The sequence below is a fragment of the Falco naumanni genome, chromosome 4, assembly GCF_017639655.2.
Source record: "Falco naumanni isolate bFalNau1 chromosome 4, bFalNau1.pat, whole genome shotgun sequence".
Classification (NCBI taxonomy): domain Eukaryota; kingdom Metazoa; phylum Chordata; class Aves; order Falconiformes; family Falconidae; genus Falco; species Falco naumanni.
Genome location: NC_054057.1, coordinates 80,661,193 through 80,676,346, shown reverse-complemented (window position 1 = coordinate 80,676,346; position 15,154 = coordinate 80,661,193). Strand labels below are relative to the sequence as shown.

Genomic DNA, 15,154 nt, shown 5'->3' with positions numbered 1-15,154 from the left:
TTTACAACACTTCAGGCATATCACTTCTGAGGTTCTGTTAAGGGAGTAAAAACCAGCTTTTTTTATTCCCTTAAGTTTCCCCTGTATCTGAGCTAAGTCCTCAGCTAGGTTTATTCTTGTAACTAATTTTTTAAACAGCAGGGTATTTAACTTCAACTGCAGGGTAAAAATAGTTGTTCTACACCAACTTTAAAGTCTTACCGAATCCAATGGTCTTCCCAGAGCTGATATTCAGGAAAGATCGAAGGAGAAGCATTGTTCCGTTCGTGCTCTTTTTTAGCCTTTTCCATTGCTTTTTCGTAAGTTTCTTGTGCCTAAATAAAATTTAAACCATTTTATTCTTCCACCTGCTATATACACATTAACTCAACACACTTTTCCTCTACAAAAAAAAAAAAAAGTTATAAGAAAACTTTTATAAAGTCTAAGTTTAAAAAAAAAAGTGTAGTGTGCTAATTCATTCCTGAATATAGTCACTATTTTGCAGCTTTACAAATGTTATGGAAAAAACGACAGATGTGTTCAAAAATCTCAGCTTATCTAGTTATTACATGGCCTTTAAACTACTACTTTAGCCAGCAGAGAAGCTACAGTGCTTTCTATTTTAGAATACTGAAGTTGTTTATTAATATTCAGAATTTTTTTTCTGACCATAATATTTATTCTGACAGTAGAACTACTCAAATTGTTTCTAATGTCAAGAGCGTACCTGTTCAAAAAAGCCATGTTGTTCATAGGCAATAGCTGTTGCTGTCTCTGGGAATTTACAGCGCTTCTGCCACAGTCCAGCCCACATATCCTCTTCTTGTAACAAAGAGTAGAGCTCAGCAAGGGAATCCAGTATTTCCTAGAATGTTAAGCACACTTACTTCTCCACAGCCAAGCTGTCCTTATAAAGCATAGTAGATAGCAAAACCACACATTCTACACTGAGGCAAATTGAGAAAGACATGGAAAAAACTCCAGAAGGCAAGCAATTAGCAGCAACCAAGTACTGAGGACAACGCTGCATTACATGACAAAAAAAAACACCTGTGGCTTGTACATTGATTCTTGCTTGTCTTCCCCAATAGATCAAACCATAGAAACCAAAAACAACCAACAACTAAGTTTTTAATGTAAAAAGAATCTAATATTCAGCTTCCTCAGCTGATCAGAAACATGCTTAAGTAGATCATAAATACCTGACAGACCACTAAACACAACAGCATCTATTTACACATAACTCAATTTTGTTTACCTTTAATAATTCTTTAAGGCCATATAACAACCGACTTGATTATGGAAACTAAGGGAGACAGACAACACAGAGTTCTACTCAAGATTTAAAATTAGGGGCAGAAATGGTTTCATGTAGTTCTACAGTGCTGCAGAAAATGAGTTAGTGTCAAAAACAAAAGGAAAAGAGGGATCAAGAGAGAAAAAAATATGAAAATATCAGTGACAGATGAAAGAAAAGCATGAGAAGTAGGCAAGACACAAAGTAGTCAATGTTGCAAGTGTCTGTATGCACAAACACACAAGGACAGGAATTTCTTGACTGAATTAAGAGAAAATCAACACTAATAAGCTTCTAAATACAAAGATTTAGAAGTGCTTGTCCCCCTGTACTTGGCACTGATCAGGGGGCACCTCATATACTATGGGCAGCTGTGGCCCCTCACTGCCAGGGGGACGTGGAGGGGCTGGAGCGTGTCCAGAGCCGGGCAGGGGCTGGGGAAGGGGCTGGGGCACAAGCCCTGTGGGGAGCGGCTGGGGGAGCTGGGGGGGGTCAGCCTGGAGAGCAGGGGGCTCGGGGGGGACCTGATCGCTCCCTCCAGCTGCCTGACAGGGGCTGTGGGCAGGGGGGGTCGGTCTCTGCGCCCAGGGAACAAGCGACAGGGCAAGAGCAAACGGCCTCGGGCTGCGCCAGGGGAGACTGACTGGGTATTAGGAAAAATGTCTTCACTGAAAGGGCTGTCAAGAACTGGAACAGGCTGCCCAGGGAAGTGGTGAAGCCATCATCCCTGGAGATATTTAACAGACAGGTAGATATGGCACTTTGGGACATGGTTTAGTAGTGGACTTGGCAGCATTAGGTTTATGGCTGGACTCAGTGACCTTAAAAGGTCTTTTCCAACCTAAATGGAAAAATATGACTCTACGGTACCACCGCACTACACTATCACTGGTTTTTTCTCTTCTCATTTCACAAGGTATTTCAATTATTCTAACACTACCTGTTGAGGAGGAGTTATGCTTTCCTGCTCGTAAAATTCTGTTGTCTGTTTAGGCTTAATTTGTAGACTCAGTCCTTTTTCAAAGGCTTGATGTTCCAGCATCAGCGTAGAACGAAACCAGAGGTTATGAGTTTTACCCAAGTATTTCAGGACACAAGGTCTGATGGGAATGGGAGGAACACACTGTGACATGGCTTCCACAAAGCAATTCAGGGCACTCGGCTGGCAATCTCTCTGTACTTGATGGCTACCACTGCACAAGAAAGGACTTATTTCACCTGCTAGAGCCTAGAAGAAAAAAACATAGTAATAGTTATCTGTTCAATCAGATTCTTCAATTCTCTAATTTAGATTTAAAATCTTGTTAATACATGGAACAATCATTTGATAACAGTATTTCTCTTCGTACACTGAAGGGCTCTATTTTTTAAAAAAAGATGTATTAATAGAGGTATACAGCATTCACTAGTCACAAAGAACGGCAAACTCCTCAAAGCAAGTGAACAAGTCATTTATGACACAAATACATTTTCCTGGGACAACAGTCAGTTACAAAGGGGAATTTTTAAGTGAGAAGAGAGAGATTCTCACATGTTGCTGCCTGTCAGACAAGATTTTCCAAAGTCGTGAAAAAAGCTGTATCCAAGTCTTCTCTGCTAATGGTGTAGAAATATGACATAACTGAACAAAGGCACTCAGCAATGCTCCAGTCTAGAAACAAAAAGAAAGAGATGCATATAAATGGCAAAAATACAATTCAGTACTATGGAAAAACAGTTCAGAGTTAGACAGCTGTTTAAGCAGTAATGCAAATGCCTTTTCCAACCAACATGTCAAAAAGTTGTTTCCTCTAGCAATACAGACTACTGTAACAAGAGCTTAATCCTGTTTTCATGTTGATCAAGACTCTGATGCATTGCTGTAACCATTTAAAATTTTAAAAATAGGAAAGAAGTTTATTACTTCAGTAATAGGTATGATCAATTTCATTGGACAGAGCTGTTACTATTGTGAGAATTATTTCACATAGCTTTCAGCTAAAATTATTTTCTCAGAAATGATTTCAATGCAAGATGCTGATACACATTTTTGATCTCTGCCCTGTCTCTGCCATCACTATTTTCTTAACTGAACAGTTAAAATACATTTACAGGTGGAGTAGGATGAAATTGAAGTTTGGTAGGAAAGGGATACAGTAACAACTAGCAATTAAGTGAAGGCTTAAGAAATTTTTACCCTATGCAAATAAGAAATTACGTCAGATTATAAGAGATATCTACATTAAAAAAATCAGCTAAAAAAAGTGTGAGATTAAAAAAAAAAGGGGGGGGGGGGGAAGGGATGTCAGATCAGTTTGAAGATTTCAGTATTGAAGTGCTTTGTCAAGAAACCAACCACCCATACCAACCTTCACTTCTCGAAGAGAGTCAAGAAATTTGTCATGCCGGTTGGTCAACATGTGCAGCTGGTTGCCGATGTCCTTCTCAGAAAGTTCCTTAGTTTTAGGTGTACTGGTCTGATCTCCTGGAGCCAATTCAATGTCTATTTCAACATCCTATACAGAAGTAAACAAATCAAAGATTGCAGATAATTTTCTACACACTTTTGCTTTTTTTCCATACAAATACAAGATAGCCTTCCACTCAACTTATTTCAGGTCTCACTATTTCTGTTAGTTCTTCAGGTTCAGATATTACTAGAGTGCTACAGGAAAGAAAAGGCTAAATGAATGGATGCAAGTTCTGAGAAACCCATGCTTGGTTAAAATACAATGTATTAAACAAGGATACACTGAACAATCTGTGCACCTCACCTTGGACACATATTCTCCAAACTTACTATATGAGAAACTAGGAAAAGCTATACACCAGCAAAGATTTTTCTACTGTACTTTCTGTAAGTTACCTCCTCTTTGGATTCGCTGTTTTCCCTTTCACGAGGCTCTTGTTTGACATGGGTTACCATAGCGAATGCCGCTCTATCGTGACTGTCAGCAAGGTTGATAACGTTGGTAATAGAGGGCAGCATAGCACCCTGACAGCTTGTCCCAATCGTTGTATTCCTCTCACACACTGCCAACAGGAGCTAAGCAAGGAGAAAAAGCAAGGGGAGTTTCTAAATACACAGTTAACTGCAGTATTCCAAGGAAAACATCACTATTGTTTAATATTTATCAGTAAGATAAAATTTGCAATAATACATCTAAGGCCTATTTATCACCATCATTCAATAAATACACTAATATTTTTTCATCTTAATCTGATTGCATTTTGTCACCATTTTCAAGTTCATGACTATACTTTCAAGATTGGTTTTCAAATCTCTCCTGAAAATGCTGAAGAAATAGGAATCTTCTATGCCTAAATTCTGTATTTGGTACTTTTTAACATGTCTATTTAGTGTCCCCAGTCCGCTAATGTATACAAACTCTCGCCGTTACAACGAAAGTCCTCCCAGAGTGAATGTTGCGGGGCGTAGGGAAATCCAAAACCAACAATGCTGGGGTTTATCTCTCCAGAAGGAGTTCTAATACTTTTAAGAGTACAAAGTTATCCTCACAGTCACTCTGAAGTCATGTTTTAATATGCAGATTGTTAAGAAATGTGGGGTGGGGGTGATCCCATCTTGTTTTAAATAAGCCAGCCAAAACTGCAATTTCATTTCAATGCAATCCCACCTAACCACTGTCATACCGCCAGAGCAGATGCTCTAGCCTTAACAGTTTTCTTGAAGTCATCCACTGTAACAATTCTTGTGTATTTTTTTTATAATTACTATAATTTGTAAGAGATAGATTTTCTTAAGCAGTATAAACCTGGTCATTAAGCTTTTGGCAGAGAAAAATATATTTTAAAGGTTAATATTAAAGCCACCTTCCAAATATCAGCATTTCACAATTTAGACACTGCATTTATTTTTAAGCAGCACAGGAAGTATCTGAGGCAGCAGACTAGGTACTTTTAGCTTTGATACAGATAATACATACTTCAAGACACACACGGCACAATGCTTTTACACCCAGCCGAGCAAAATGGGGAATAAAACATAATTCTTTAATTATAGTTGTATTTCTGATACAAATAATTTCCTCACCTCGATACACTGTTTTATCCAAAAGTGATTTCCCATTGCTTCCCAGTTTTGAGAACAGGTCACATAAAGTAGGCGCTCATAAACACGACGTTTCATAGAGTTGTCAAAGACCTCAAAAAATTTGGCTCGTATGAGTGGCTGGGCACAACGCAAACCCGAAAGAAATGCTGGCTCAAGTTTAGCAGTAAGTTCGCTACCAGAAAGATTCTCATCCCTAAAATGAACAAAGATTAAATGACAGAGACATTAGTGAGAGAAGACTTCTAGGGTTTGTATATAACATCAAAAAATCCAAAGAGGTGATATTCTGTAGAAGCCCACAAGATATGACACAGATATATCATAAAAACTCTTTCAGGATAAAATCTTATCATAATTGTGAAGCACTTTCAGCCATATCTTTATTCTGTTTGAAATGACAAATGATATTCTGACTACCATGTCCACACCAGGGCTTTCCACAGTTAACCAGCAAACAGAACAGCAGCAAAAAGTAACTCAAAATACTGTGAATCGTCAGCACAAAATTAAATGCCTGGCACTTGTTGATAAGGTAATTATTTGAGTTATTTCATCATGTTACAAAACCTAACAGCTAGCAAAGTAACTCTTTTGAAAGTATAACTTAAAACAAATTTCCAAGAAAAGAAGAATTATTTATACCCTATGAATGTGAAAAGACAGATTTCAGCTGTTACCACAGCATTTAGAATACAATCGGCTACAAGGATGCCCCAGTATCTTGAGAAAGGAAGAGGTTGGGGCAGTAAATATATTTTAGTGGATCCAAAAAGAAAATCCTTTCTAATGAATTTCTATTTTCAAACTGTCTTCCGTAATGCATACTGTGGTCTCACCGAAATGAACTGATTTTGCTTTTTTTTTTCCCCCCCCCCTCTGGGAGGGGAAGACATCACTTAATTCAGACCTAAAAAGACTGATGATATGTCATAAAGGTCATATATGGTAAAAACTATGAACCAGTACACTGCAATAAATGATTAATTGCTATAATTACCTATAGACATAGTTAACAAGGTCTAAGAACTGGGCATTTAATTCAAGGTCTTCTGGAAAACGCTTTTCAATGTAAGTCATCATTTTCACTAGTAAAATGGACTTCTCCCGGAGAGTAGGTGTCTGTGTTAAAAGAAGACATGATTAATTTTGTCAATTCATCTTAAAATGTGCAGAGAACTGGCACATTCAAAGTACACCTCAGCCATCCTTTATATCCCTCTTTCACTTCTGAAGTACTGAAGAATAGCTTGGTAGAAGGTCATAGTTCTTAAATAACTCAAGCATTTATCCTTCTAATATATGCTAGAGAATTTTAAAATCATAACTAAAAGCAGGTTTAAGTTCAATTATTACAAAAATCTAACGTATATTTGTAAAAAGTGTAGGTCCTTTCATACAGCACTAGGTTGTCACGTAACCAACTCCAACAGAAAATACAGCAAATTGAAAAGCCACAAAACGTTACAGGAACAACACAATTTAAACCTGCATTACTCCTCCTCCTCCTGAAGAATCTCTTTATCCATGTTAATGTAAAACATATTTTAAAACTTCTACTTTAAAACAAGTACTCAGCAAAACAGCACTTGAGATCAAACACCTAATATAAGCCTATAAAATGCCAAGTATCTTTAAATCCAGTTACTTTTACAGGAGATGCAAAATATTCCAACCCTCATCAAGTGCATCTAAATATACACAACAGATACTTATAACCCTGTCAAAAACTGATGAATTGTAACAATGTCTTATAGTTATTCAATATTTGAGAGCATTATCTTCTCAATTTACCTGATTAGCTGCCATTGGGGAATTGTTTTTCACCCACTCTTCCACTATTTTTACCACTGCACGAAGAATTTTGGCATCAGTAGATTTTTCAATGAGAGATGTCAGAATAGCTTGTATGAAATTTTTCCTCATTTCCATGCTCATCACAGCCAGCCGAGTTTTCACAAGGTCCAGGCTTAGCATCACCAGTTCACTTGTACCGGCTACAGATCAAAAAACAACAACAACAAAGGATTACAAATGTGTATATGCATATAAAACACCTAGTAAAACTTTTTTCAAGGTAAGCTACTGTAATTTTAAAAATAGCAACAACCATATCTATTACCTGGAAATACATCCCCAAAAATAATGTTTTCAGAACAACTACTTTCCGTTCCTAAACAACTGAGACAGACTCCTTCAAAAAAAAAAAACCACACCCAAATCCATTCAAAATTCTAAAGGCAAGCCTGTGTGGTTTCATTTCAGTAAATCTTTGGTAAAAGGCGTTACAGAACCCCAGTACTGGAAAAACTAAAGTTAAACTTGTGAAAGAAGTACTCCATGATGGAGCAAACCTATTCTGTCCTGTTAGTTTCCTGATTTGCTTATCTGTCAAGTTTAGTAACTTTCCACCTGTTTCCCAGTATTAATAAAAATTGCAATTTTCTCATTTACCTATTTAAAATATGGGCTGGGAATCTAACAGCAGCAATTCTTTCCAAGTATTTTCTACAGTAGCTTATTCATTAATAAATTACAGTGCTTGTTACTAGCACTGGATTTTCTTCTACAAGAACATCTGACTTTTTTCAATGACTCACGACCTAATCCATTTGATGACAGAATTGTACAGAGTGAAGAAGCTATTTTAAGATAAAAACAAAGCATCAGCTCCAACAAGTTCATTTCACAAAGCTGTTCCAATGTTATCAATAGGAAGGAGTAAAAAAAAGCAAAAGCACAGAATAAGCAAAAAAATTCAGCCCCTCTCCCCTCAACACTATAAACTCTTTATAGAAATACTGAAATTCTTAAATGCTGTAGCTCAGCAAATATTCACTAATCATTCACCGAAGTGTTTGGGTTAATACTGAAATTGATATAGTAAGCACCTAACAAGAACTCAAAGTGCATTTTTATCGTTCGATACATTAGTAGTATTTCTCACTAATGCCAAATTATTTTTCAATATGTAATAATGCACACAAATCTACAAAATCATTTGGATCCCTTTAGGATGAAGGGATCTTAATATTTTACAACACGTCAAATAACTGACACCCCTAAACTATATAGTGCAATACCTGTATTTGCTTCTGCTGTTCCTGCTGTAGCCTGTGGGTTTAAATGTTCCCTGACCATCTTCTGCAGAGATCGCATAAAAACTGAGATCAATCTGTCAATGTAGCTGGGATTGTTACTGCATGCAGACTTCAGAATCATCAAAGTACCTATAATTAAAAACAACACTTAATGAAGTAAAACTTTTACTGAGCATGACCTGAGAAAAGTAGAGATTTCCAATGTGGATATTCTCATTTCATGGACGAGTACAGAAAAACATTCAAGCTGTGTCTTGTCCTGCCATGAAGGAAGCATGGGACTACCCAAGCTACAAACACTATAAATGAAGACAGATTTGAAGAAAAACTTGTTTCAACTTTAATCTTTAGTCTAAGACTAAAAAGTTATTTTTGCATTAATCAATATATTTTGAAGTCTGTATAAAGCATGTGATGGAGGTCAAGGGGAAGAAAGGGAGGACAGAAATAGAGGCGTTGAGAGTAGATACTTTTCCAACATCTGGGAGGGGGGGCGGGGGGAAGAGAGAGAGAGATTTAACCAGGCAAAACTAAACTACTCTTAATGTTGCACATTTTTTTAGCAGCAAAAAGTAACAAAACTTTTACATGAATAGGCCTTGGTTTAGTAATTAAAAATCAAGTAAATAAAAACATTACACAATCCTGGGTTTCTAATCTTATTAGTTTCAGTAGCTAACTTTTTCAATCTGCAGTAAGAGCTGGTTTCAGCACAGTTTACGAATGCACTATGCCTACAAGATCCCCGTCCTTTCAAATTACAGTTGTTAACGATGCCTATCCCAACATAAGCTTATCCATGTTTGTGCAAACCAATCAGTTTTAGCAATATCTGCTTTAAAATACTTAACCGTTTTTTAAAAGTGCACCCATCCTGCCAAACTACACCCTCTAAAAACACCTACAGCTATCCCCTTCCTTACTACAACTTCACAATTGAACAAAAGCCTACAACAATATTTAAAGGAGTGTGCTTTGTTCGTTGAATGGCTACTTCAGAAGTTTTGATCTCTTTTTGTGCTCAGATGTGTACAAAATTCATCACACAAAGTTCAGCCTCAAACACAAAATTACCAAGATGTGCACCACCTGACAGACTGTAGTGCTGCTTTTAAGCGAGCTCTGGACAAAATGTAAGGAACATCTTTCTTGGTTAGTTTGTTGTATAGCACATCCTGACATCTGACAAATAGGCAATTCCCAAAGCAAAATTACAACTATCTACACAAATCACAGAGCAGAATAGTGAAGGACATTTGCCATTAAAATCAGCAAGTTTTCCAAAATTGTGCAATTTCAGGTCTGTATTACCAACACAACCAGTTCCAGGCCAAACTGTATTATTGCAATACATCTTTGCCATTGTATTATGTAGCTGAGTTTTTTAGCAACTAAGTATGAAGAACAAGAAAAGGAAAATTTCAGCTGTTCAGAATGGCATATGCTAAAAACTCAGATTTGCTCACTCAAGAAAAAATAGCATTTTTGTAATTTCTTACTTACTGAGAACTCAAGATCTATATATATACACAAATCTTCCTACCCTATTTAAATCAGCTGATAAACAAGACTTTAAAAACAACTGAAAAAGAGTAAGGCAATAAAATGTAAGAATGTTTACACAGATTCCTTGAAATATTCTACTGCATCTCAGAATACTACCCAGTATTCCAGTAACTTTTACTTTATATTTTGGTTAATCTGAATGCTGCACCTTTTTCCTATACCCTTTAAATACAGAAGGCTTCCATCTGGCACAATTGCAGCTCCCCACTTCCAGTAACTGCTCCCAAATCATACAGAAGACAGAATGCAATGAACCCCCAATCCCTTTCTTCACAGATGAAAAGACATCCCAAGCTTGTCTCTCAAGTTAGCCTGAAATGCTTCCCACAGCTTCCTCTCCATGGTACAGATTTCAGCTTCCTTATGGAGAATAAAAGCTCATGACAAAGATCATATTCGTGAATACGCACTCCACGTATATCTGCTAGAGATGTGGGAAACTTACCAAAGAGCTGAGAAGGGTTAGCGTTAGTGGCTTTTTCATAATTAGTAAGTCCTTCATAAATAACCTTTCCAACTGCAGCATAAAGGCACTCCAGCTCTTCATACTTGGAAGCTACACTTGAGGTACCTGGTGCAGAGTTTAGAGAGTTGTGTTTACTTTTGGTAACATTAGCCACAGCACAGGCAAGGAACAGTTACACTGTGAACACAGAGTCATCTATACCACGACCAGAACTTTATCTTGCTAACAAACCAAAGTAACATAAGCAGATCCCTCATTTACATAAACCTCTTTATTATACAACCAATATGTATTTTATAATAGTGTAACATTACTTCTGAATAACTCATTTTGATGAGAAGTCTTATAGTAGTGATTTTTTTTGGAGAGAGAGGATTACCTAAATTAGCGCATATTAAGACATGGCGCACTACCTGTCATCTTTCTTTTTTGTACTCTATCTCCCTTCCTTGTTTTAGGAAAACATCAAAGCTTAGCAACTAAAAGATTTGCACCTCTGAAACTGAAAAATTATAATTGCAAAAATACATTAAATTTATAGCATGCATTTCTTGAACCAAAGTTATGACAGCCACAGGTTATTAAGTTTTTATGTCAATGGATAATGTATTGCACACAATTACTTATTTCAGCTTTTCTTTTTTTAAACAGAGGTTGAAAGTGCAAGCTAAAATGGACCATTAAATGCAGGAATCATAAAATAAGAGTATTAGCACATTCCAAAGAGTATCTTCACCCCGCCCTTGATCACTTATGTTATGCAGCAATAAAGGATAAAAGGAGGAAGAAAATGCCACATACTTGGTTCTGTAGGGAAAATACCCATCAAGCGAGAAAGCAAACTGTGGACTGCTCTCAAAACCTTGGTGTTTCCACAAGTCATACAAGCTGCTACGCCTCGTTGCAGGGGTTTGAAGCTGCTAAGGATAGCAGGGGGCTGCAGCACAGTCAACAGGAAACTTAAGACCTCTAAGCCAGTGCAAATGTTGGCAAAATTGGCCTGATTGGGTTGTTCCTGAAGAGAACACACGTAAAAAGGCAGTGAGTGGGGGAAATCATCAAGTATTACACAATTAGTAAATCCATATCAAATCTGTTGACAAGCTGTAATAAGGCTGAGGTTTCTACACTGGCAATGTTTTACATCAATCTTTTGATTAAGTCACACAATATAAAACTGTAAAATACAAGGTGCTCTAAAATCTTTAACCACAGAAGTGTTACTTAAGCATTTACAGGTATATTCCTTCTGGTGTTTTTTGTGGTCCTTCGCTTTGAAAATTTGCCTGCAACCTTGTGGTTAGAAATGCTTTCAACAGAGGATTGTGTTTTATCTCCCTGTCAACATCTCTCAGAGATAGACCTTCCATGAAGAGCTAAGACAGCGTATTCTGTGGTAAGTTATAGCTTAAAGATTAGAAAAGGGGATATCTGGAACAAAAAGGAAAAAAAAAGGAAATAAAACATCTCTGGACATATCTTTGTAAGCCTACGAAATCATCAAGACAGTAAATTAGCCTGTTTCCTGCAGAAGCCTTAGTCTTTTTTTCTGAGCCTCTTATATAACTAATGCCATATAGCACAAAATTAAGATATAAAATTCCTGTTCCAAAGGGCTCATATCCTTGTATTAAGTAAACATCAGCAACCACCACCTTCCTCAGGTCTGATGGCTGGTATGACGTGTTTGTTTTGCGGTGGGCAAAGGAGAAGTGGAGTGGGCTAGGTTTTGATTTTGGCTCACTCTTAGATGCAGCGCACTTAGCCCACCTTTCACAAATTCATGGAAGATGATAAACTGGAAGATTTGTATGAAAAAGGCAGAGGAAAACGATAGCAGTTCACATTCTGGTAGCATAAAACTCTCCAAATTGCATGCTCTAATGTTATTTTCACACCTCCACCATCTTCGCCTCTGTTTGGGAAAGCAAGGGCCAACGCTGGTCTGTAGGGTAACATGCAGCTCTTCCTCAGCAGCCAGCACACAGATACTCACAACTTTCTCTGTCTTCAGTGCACATGGCTTTGCTGAAGTCATACTGCTGTTACTGCACGGCCTCCATCAACCGGCACTACAACAGCCTTGCAGCTGTGCAAGTGAGGAAGATGAGGAGGAGGTAATCCTTGCACAACAATGGTCAGAATTGACTCTGTTTTTTCCTGTTGCAGGCTATCAAATGCCATAAACAGGAAAAAAATTATGACTTTTAATGGCAATTTTCACTCAGGTTGCACACTATTCGGGAAAAGATGAGTAAAGCAACAAATATGAGCTCCCTGGAGCACTGAACATTTGTAAATCCACAACAAATGGAGCCACATCAAAAACTCTTCCAACAGAAAGGAGAAAAGGATGAAAGTGCGTACTTGCCCTTTCAAGAACTATCTCCATAAAGACAACAGCACTATTGAAGTACGGCACATGCAGATCATCGTTTGTAAAAAATAGGCCACAGCAAATTTTCATGTAATCTTAGAGATTTTAAAATTTACAGAAGTAGGATATATTAGTCCTTTATTCAAAGAAACAGAAAAGCGACATCAAGGGAGCTCCTAAAAATTTAACACTGTAAGATTTACCAATCTATTAAATAGCATGATACAAATAAAATAGGTGTAAAAAAAGTCACTATATGGCAAAAAGCACAAAACCAGCACAGAGATTATAAACAAAATATGTTGTAGCACCAAATACAGGAAGCCAGCCTTTCAGTGACTTCATATTATAATGTAGTCAGAAAACCAAGAACCAATAAAAGCAATCTCAATATGTAAAACTTTCTATCAACAGAAAAGCAAAAAACCACCATCCAAACAAGCAAACTACAACCTATTTCAAAATTGAAGTAATTCAGGAAGTTACTCCACCTGCTCCTAAGTCTAGTTTAATGTTTTAAGTACTGCAGCTATACAAATTATAACCACCGATACAATTCACATACTTAACAGATTATGTAGTTCACTACAAAGAAGAAAAGAGCAAGACTGTAAAAATCAGCATCAAGATATCGCTAGTATTCAGTCAATGTATGGGCTAGTGAAACCTGAAGACCTACAGGACTAGAATGTTACCTACCACAGTCATTAGCAGCTTATCAAACCACTGCAACTTCAGTTCTGATTTTGGCCACATGTCTGGTCGTAAAGCTGTTTTCAGAAGGTTGACACAGCGGCGAGACAGCAGTTCCCCAGGAGATCCAGCAGTGTTTGAGTTGTCATTTACCTAGCAATGAATCAGAGTTAACAAAATGACACCCTTTTGTAACCAACTCATTAATTCATTATGCATTCCAAGCAAGCACATAATTTCTTATTTCTGAAATGGATGAGCTTACATAGTTTTATCAGTATAGTCACAGAGTATTTAACTACATAAAAAGCTGACAAGTAAACATCAGTACTGGTGTCTAAAGTGCTAGCTAATTACCCCAAATCACCCATCAAAGGTATATTTTGAAAAAAGTTTAATCCCATACACTACAACTCTGAACATGCTCAGGATGGTTAATCTTTTCTGTTTGCAAGGTATGTGTAAACACACGTAGCTCTTTCTTCAATTCATCTTCATACTTCGAGAGCGTGTCTATTCTGTGCAATGGACTGCAGAGTATAAAATCCCGCGTTACTTTACCAGCTGAGTCTGCTGCAGAAGGAGAAGCCATAAAATTTGTCAGCTTTGAGCTACACCCTGCTAATTTTCCCCACTCTAGAAAAGTTAATTCTTACAAAATATGGTGAAAAGCTTTAGTCCTACATGCTGCGTGAAAAGAAGTAATTCCATGTATTTGATCTTGAAAACACAATTACAATCATTATCCTTAGAGATGTAATTCACATAGTCTTCCCCTATTATAAACTCTCTAGGTTTTGGATAAAATATTTTTGCCGTTAAAACTAGGCAATAGAACAAGCATACTTTGCAGCATCAGGCAAATACATAAATGAATTAAGAAAAAACGCTTATGGGCACTTTTTGAAGTCTGCCTGGCTCCAGCCAAATTCTACTACTCATGTTCATTTCAATCATGTCATTCCTGATATAGTACTTGCTTGAAAAAGAAAGTAAAGAATAAACAAAATACTAGAAATGATCAATAGCACAGTAAAATGGAGTCGAAATTTCAGAATCTGGATTGCAACTGTTCACATTTGAAGTTTTAATTTTAAAGTGCACACTCCCTGTGGCAAGCTCTAAACATACAATGCCAACAATAAGAAGCTAAAGCATACTTCTCTTGAATAATATCCATCATTTGTGACATCAAAAACATGCAGAAATCTTTTACCAAATTCAGTTTTTTTCCTCCTTAAAACAGAAGTATTTTACTACTTCTACAATTTCACATTAAAGTTTCTGACCTTTTAGCAATATAAAGTACACAAACACTAGAATAATCCAAGCATAAAAGGACTCTTACGAAAAGAGGTGTTTATGGTTTTGGCTACTAATCCCACATTGGTATTTGCATATCGGAATAAACACATTACCTGGCAAGCAATTCTAATCAAGAAATTCACGACTGTATCTGTATGCTGCTTGTCTATCGGCTTGGAAAGAAGCGCATCAGCTCCTGGCAAGGACTGGCTACGTCCAAATACCTGCAGGTATACAAAACACAAAAACCATAAGCAACACTGGAAAGGATAACAACAAGTACAACAATTTTAAAATATTTTTTAAAACCTTAACT

General features: G+C 37.0%; 1 protein-coding gene across 5 annotated transcripts in view; it reads right to left on the bottom strand.

The window, feature by feature from the left end:
- Window positions 1–15,154, bottom strand: part of LOC121086374 (transformation/transcription domain associated protein) — a 96,922-nt gene that overhangs the window by 37,646 nt on the left and 44,122 nt on the right. For all 5 annotated transcript variants that reach the window (XM_040590043.1, XM_040590046.1, XM_040590045.1 and 2 more), the window contains 14 exons: window positions 14,952–15,062; window positions 13,540–13,686; window positions 11,265–11,478; window positions 10,443–10,568; window positions 8,414–8,560; window positions 7,125–7,327; window positions 6,331–6,452; window positions 5,313–5,526; window positions 4,125–4,304; window positions 3,628–3,774; window positions 2,811–2,930; window positions 2,220–2,507; window positions 710–847; window positions 202–314 (listed from right to left, as the gene is read on the bottom strand). In XM_040590043.1, coding sequence (XP_040445977.1) covers window positions 202–314; window positions 710–847; window positions 2,220–2,507; window positions 2,811–2,930; window positions 3,628–3,774; window positions 4,125–4,304; window positions 5,313–5,526; window positions 6,331–6,452; window positions 7,125–7,327; window positions 8,414–8,560; window positions 10,443–10,568; window positions 11,265–11,478; window positions 13,540–13,686; window positions 14,952–15,062 — 2,270 coding nt within the window. The remainder of the gene's footprint in view (window positions 1–201; window positions 315–709; window positions 848–2,219; window positions 2,508–2,810; window positions 2,931–3,627; window positions 3,775–4,124; window positions 4,305–5,312; window positions 5,527–6,330; window positions 6,453–7,124; window positions 7,328–8,413; window positions 8,561–10,442; window positions 10,569–11,264; window positions 11,479–13,539; window positions 13,687–14,951; window positions 15,063–15,154) is intronic.